General features: G+C 40.5%; 1 protein-coding gene across 1 annotated transcript in view; it reads left to right on the plus strand.

Moving 5' to 3' along the window:
• LOC116687257 (zinc finger protein 501) overlaps positions 1 to 5,123 on the plus strand; it is an 8,440-nt gene extending 3,317 nt beyond the window's left edge. The window contains exon 2 of the mRNA XM_032512483.1: positions 3,430 to 5,123. Coding sequence (XP_032368374.1) covers positions 3,430 to 4,454 — 1,025 coding nt within the window. The 3' untranslated portion in view covers positions 4,455 to 5,123. The remainder of the gene's footprint in view (positions 1 to 3,429) is intronic.
• The last annotated feature ends 622 nt before the right edge of the window (positions 5,124 to 5,745 follow it).

The following is a 5,745-nucleotide window of genomic DNA, read 5'->3' on the forward strand; positions in this document are numbered from 1 at the left end:
CTCTACAAATAAAGCTGCCTTGCCTTGCCATGCCTTACGAAGCCATCTCCTGCAGTTAGCATCCCACTGACTACCATTCATTTTGGCGCCACTTTGACAGTGAAAATCTGAAGCGTTTCAAGACTCTGTTTGTCCGTTGTTTATTTCTAAACACAAAATGTATAAAAGGCTCCATTACCTTGTAGCTCACGTTATGGCTCCGTAGCAGATTTTTTTGTAAAAATAGGTTAACGATTGCGTCACAGTTGGACTTCCATTAGCTGTTTAGCTTTAATTACTAATGTTAACTAGCATGTTAGTTAGCAATAATTAGCCTGTGCCTATGTTATCTGCTAACATACTGTATACCTATGCTTTCCGTCTCTGCTGATTAGGAATGATTGAGATTTCTCTTGGCAGAGCTACCAGAAGACTTACAACTTTCAGACACGTTGCCCAGGTCACAACTATGTCGTCAAGCTCAGTTGGAGGCTACGCAGTAACGCCTAGCCATCACCGGAAAAGTGCTCCTATTTTCCTTCCCTGGTCTCCGTCCAGAACAACGGGATCTGTTGGTCCACTTCTTTACCTGTCTAGGCTAAGATAATGGAATTTTGATTCCTGTATTTTTGTGACAGTTTCTCATTTACACGTTTGATCTGTGATCTGTCGAAAACGAGCCCAAAGGGGCAGAGTTTAGAGCCATGTCCTTCATCATTGGACAGCAAAGAAGCTAACAAAACATGTCCTACACGTCGCCATGCCAACGGTGGACCAATGAAAATGGGTTTAAATACACCATGTGCAAAGGAACCGCCTCCAGGTGCAGGGAATATAATTCTGAAATTTACGATGAGTCAGGGTTGTTTGATATGTCTCTGAAGAGGGAACATCGTGCTGTCAGCTGTAGTGTTAACCTGTTTTGTGTCTTATTGTCTTTGTAATATCACTTTTCAATTCAATTTTATTTATATAGCGCTAAATCACAACAGCTGTTATCTCATTGCGCTTTCTATAAGAGCAGGTCTAGACTGTAATTTTATCATGCTGTTTCATTAAACCTTTTTGTTATTTCTCCATTGGACCGTCAGAGATTCAACAAACACGCAGTTAGACACCACAACAGGCGAAATGCTAAGAAATGTGTCGACTATAATATAATGATACAGTTAATGTTTTTTTTACCATTTGGTCAAGAAACAAAAAAATCCTGTACAGTGCAGGTACGTGCACAGACATTTGGAGGGGCTATTGCTCTATTCTGAAATGAAAAGGAACCCCCCCAAATAAATAAACCTTATAGACTGTGGCTGCACTCAATGATTCTGGTTGAGATAACTAATGTTGTGCTTTGGCACCATAAATAATATTTATGTGTGTATATATCAATATATTATAATAAAGAACAATTACAACTGTAGCTAGTAAAAGTATTTTACTCGATCCCCAGGTACTGGAGTTCTTGATATACATAGCATAATTCTAACACTAATCCAAATTAAAGAAACTCTCCCTGATAAAATAGGCCTACTTCACATTAAATGAATAGTAGCTAGCTAGGATGGTTGCTTGACATTATCAGATGCTTCTCTCACAGCAGACCTGCTGGCAGCTGTAATCCACCTCTACAAAGTTGCAGCTCTTTTAGCTGCTTTATTGAGCTCTTTCTCTCTCTTCTTCAGTCGTCTTTGCCGTAAAGGCACACAAAAACGTTAGGCTATACTTTTTTTTAAATGTAAAGTTTATTACCTTAACCAATTGGGACATTAGTTTATTTAATCTCATAACAAAATAAGGCGACATTCACTTTCACTAACGTCACATTTGATTGTTGGTTAAAAACTCATACAACATATATCACTGTAGGCTAAACAACGTAGGCTACAACCTAGCATAAGTCAAGAGCCCAAACCATGCCATCCCCGAGCCTCTCTTCTCTACAGAACGCACACTCATTTAACGTAGCTACGTTAGCCTGCTGCTGCTACATAGGCATAGTCATTAACTTTGGTTGGTAATGTAGCATTTTACCTTAATAGAAGGCAATGCTGCGCGACATGATGCAAATGTTACAAGCTGAACCTGCACTTTATTCAAAGCTTAAGTGGATTTTGTTACTATTCACGGGGCATCTGTCATAATCTCCATAACTTTAAAAAGTCACGTAAAGGCAGAAGGGCTTGGCTTTCCCTCGTTCATTTTCAGTGCTCCGTAGGGCTGCATCATTATGGCCAAAATGATCACAATTAATTATCACGATTATTTGTTGATTTTAACCAAGACATATTTTATTGTCATATAGGGTATTTATAACTGCTTTCACATCCATATTATGTCAAATTCTTCTTATTTTAAAGTTGTTTGTTGTATAGACATACAGTTGCAACACATGTAAATGAACATTAGCTATCTGAAATAAATAGTGTAGGAATTCTTTTTTTTTTGTATGTATCTCTGAAAAAGCTCCTTCCCTTGTTTTCAAGAATAACTGATTAAAAGAGCTAGGAGAGAGGGAATGCGATGGACATGCTCACAGAGTGACGGCTGACTCATTATGAACGGGTCCAGCACGGGTCGAACGGTGGGTCAGTGAAGTTACACACGACGTGTTTATGAAATGTCTGTATCCTTCACTGCGCTACTTTTCTATGATATTCTGGCCATGGGTCACATCATTCGCCCATGTCCAGCAGGCTCTGTCTCACAAGCTATTGTATAGTGAGCTATTCATTTTTTTCCTCTAGGTCGCACCAGTGCACATAATGTCCTCGCATCCGCTGCAATGTTGTTTATATGGATATGGTTTAATTTTGCGTTACATGACCCATTTCTTCTGTAAAGCCGTGCCTGTGTTGGATCTCTCCTCTACTCTCTCTCCTCTTACTCTCCGCACAGCCCTGCCACACAGCGGCGCCAGTCCACACTTCTGACATTTGTCCAGTTTTAATTGTTATTAACATAGCTGTATAAATCACAGGGGGGGGAAATATCGCAATGTAAGATTTTTCTAATATTGTGCAGGCTTACTGTCAGGTCTCATCTTTCCAAAGAGGGAAGTGCATGCTATGAACTCTGCAGGGTGCCCAAACTTTTGCAGATGCCCTTTTTTGTTTTCTGTTATTTTGAAACTGTAAATGATGGAAATAAAATCTAACTTTTTGTGACATATTATACAAATGTCTAATCTGTCATTTGATGCCTTTTGGAGATTTTTTCATTGTTTCTTGGCTTCCTTATGCACATTAATACAAATTTTTACCTGGGGTCACAAACTTGTGTGCCCCACTGTATTTTTGGCACTTCAGCGTACGGTGCGTTTCTGGCGTAAACCCTCGTTAAATAGGCGCACCTAAGCCTTCCACATACCTAGATAAACATTGTTAAGTTCTTTTAAATGTCTTTTTTTCCATTCTAACACGTTTTCCGTCCTTTCTCATGTCTGTATCTCAGGTGGGTCTCAGGAAATTCAGCCGCTGGTTGTCAATCCAAGGGCCACAGAGCCCCTGCGCATTAAAGAGGAACCAGAGGAGGTCTGGATCAGACGGGGGCTTCAGGGCCCGGACGGGGCTGACATCCCAGAGTTCCAGTTCCCTGCAGCGTCTGCCAAAAGTGAAGACGATGAAGAGATACCTCACTCCTCCATGCTTCATCACAGACAAACCGAGGAGCCCGGAGAGCCAGAACCCCCAGCTCAGCAGACAGGAGCCGGGGCCGCTGTGCACCACTGTGAGCCGTCTGAAGCGGCCTTTGGCTTGGATGTAGCTAGTTTTTTGAAAGCGACAAGTGATGGCCAGTTTTTCCTTTCGCAGTGTTTTAAAACTGAGACTGAAGTCTTGGACGATGGCTGGAGGCACATGATTGACTCTCAGCCACTTTCTGACCCACTGAAAAACAACAAAGCCGCGTCTCCTACAAGCGCTCACAGTCAGAAGACATTCTATAAATGCCCGGCGTGTAGCAAGACATTTACGCACAACGCGGCTCTGCAGAGGCACGTAACATGCCACATGGGTGATAGGCCTTTTGACTGTGCTGAGTGTGGTAAGACATTCAGGCAAAAGGGAAGTTTGCACATACACATGAGAAAACACACAGGAGAGAAGCCTTTCTGTTGCCTAGTTTGCGGAAAGAACTTCACCCAGAGTGGAACGTTGGCTGCGCACATGAGAATTCATACCGGAGAGAAGCCTTTCAGCTGCTCGGTGTGTAAGAAAAGGTACAATGAAAGTGGGACACTGGTCCGACACATGAGGGTCCACACCGGAGAGAAACCGTTCCCTTGCTCACTGTGTGGTAAAAGGTTCAGTGAGAAGGGGAATCTGAATAAACACAAGAGAATCCACACGGGAGAGAAGCCGTTCAGTTGCACCGCATGTGAGAAGAACTTCAGTTTGCTGTCACACCTCAAAAACCACAAATGTCCTGGTAAAAAGAGTGGTGAAACTGTAGAGCAGGCGCTTCAGCTGAAATCATAGACTGTCAATTAAAATAATCACAATTAGATACTTTCCTCATATTGTACACACCTATTTTATTTTTATGTTGTAGTGTAGTTCTTTCTTTCACTAGTCCAAAAATAATTCCATCTATTTTTGACAAATAAGACCAACATGCAACTTATGTTGTTCCCTTATTTTTTCAGCTTCCGTGTCATTGGAGTCTTGTTGGGATTGTACTACAGACGTGAAACAGATTGTAATCTTCTGCTGTGGGGAATAACTAGTTTAGCGATACTTGGATTGATAAAAACTGAATGAAGGTCTAGGTTAAAGCCATGTATTTGAAGCCTACTGCTTCTGTTTTTCAGAGTCTCATGCAAACAGGGCCCTTTTTAATGTGAATCAGGGAATTATTTCAGACGTTTCCATATAGGTCTTATATTTCCTTCATTATGGTCTTAAAAATTGGTCTTAAATTTGACTTTGTGAAACCTGCAACCCTGTCTCCTATCCTTTGTTCCCTGATCACACACACACACGACTGCAATTGGCGAACTTGTTGCTCTTGCTACTAAAATAACGTTTCAACTACGGCTGCACAATATAAGGCTTTTTCCTTGTCATCGCGATATCAACTGCTGCAGTAAACACATGGTGAAAGACTGCAACGTATCGGGAAAGACACTCAGAGACTTTGTGTTAGTTTGGCAGAAAAATGCACTTTAAAATTTAACTGTCATTCTATTTTTAGTGGGGCCTTTTCTTATTCAATCAAACCCTGTCTGTGAATTATATTTTGATGACAAACGGTTTTAATAAAAGTGCTTGTTTTGAAGTAACAACTCATTAGAGCTGGCCTCTGCTGATCTCTAGTCATGAGTAAATGATGTTAAAAAATGTATAACTGACTCATTCTTGACAAAAGGCAAAAGCGCTGTGTGCGTTGGCACATTTGAATAATGTATAATGTTGCAAACGTGTTTGGGCTTTTTATTTTTTATTTATTTATTTTACCTTTATTTAACCAGAAAGAAAAACTCATTGAGATTAAAAATCTCTTTTCCAAGAGTGTCCTGGCCAAGATAAGCAGCAGCACAAACAAGGTTGCAGACATATAACAAATAACATATATCATGAAAATAAAACATAAAACACTTTATGCTGTTAACAAATAGTGAGTAACAAGGTCATAAAATATCTAAATTTCAACAATAACAACAAGGATCGTCAGAATAATCAATCATAACCTCTACAGCCAGTGTGTTCAGCCCCCATGTCATTTGAAAGTGAAACCATCTCCTGAAGATTCAGGACAATTTGCAGCTGA

The sequence above is a fragment of the Etheostoma spectabile genome, chromosome 4 (genome assembly GCF_008692095.1).
Source record: "Etheostoma spectabile isolate EspeVRDwgs_2016 chromosome 4, UIUC_Espe_1.0, whole genome shotgun sequence".
In the NCBI taxonomy this organism is placed as follows: Eukaryota; Metazoa; Chordata; class Actinopteri; order Perciformes; family Percidae; genus Etheostoma; species Etheostoma spectabile.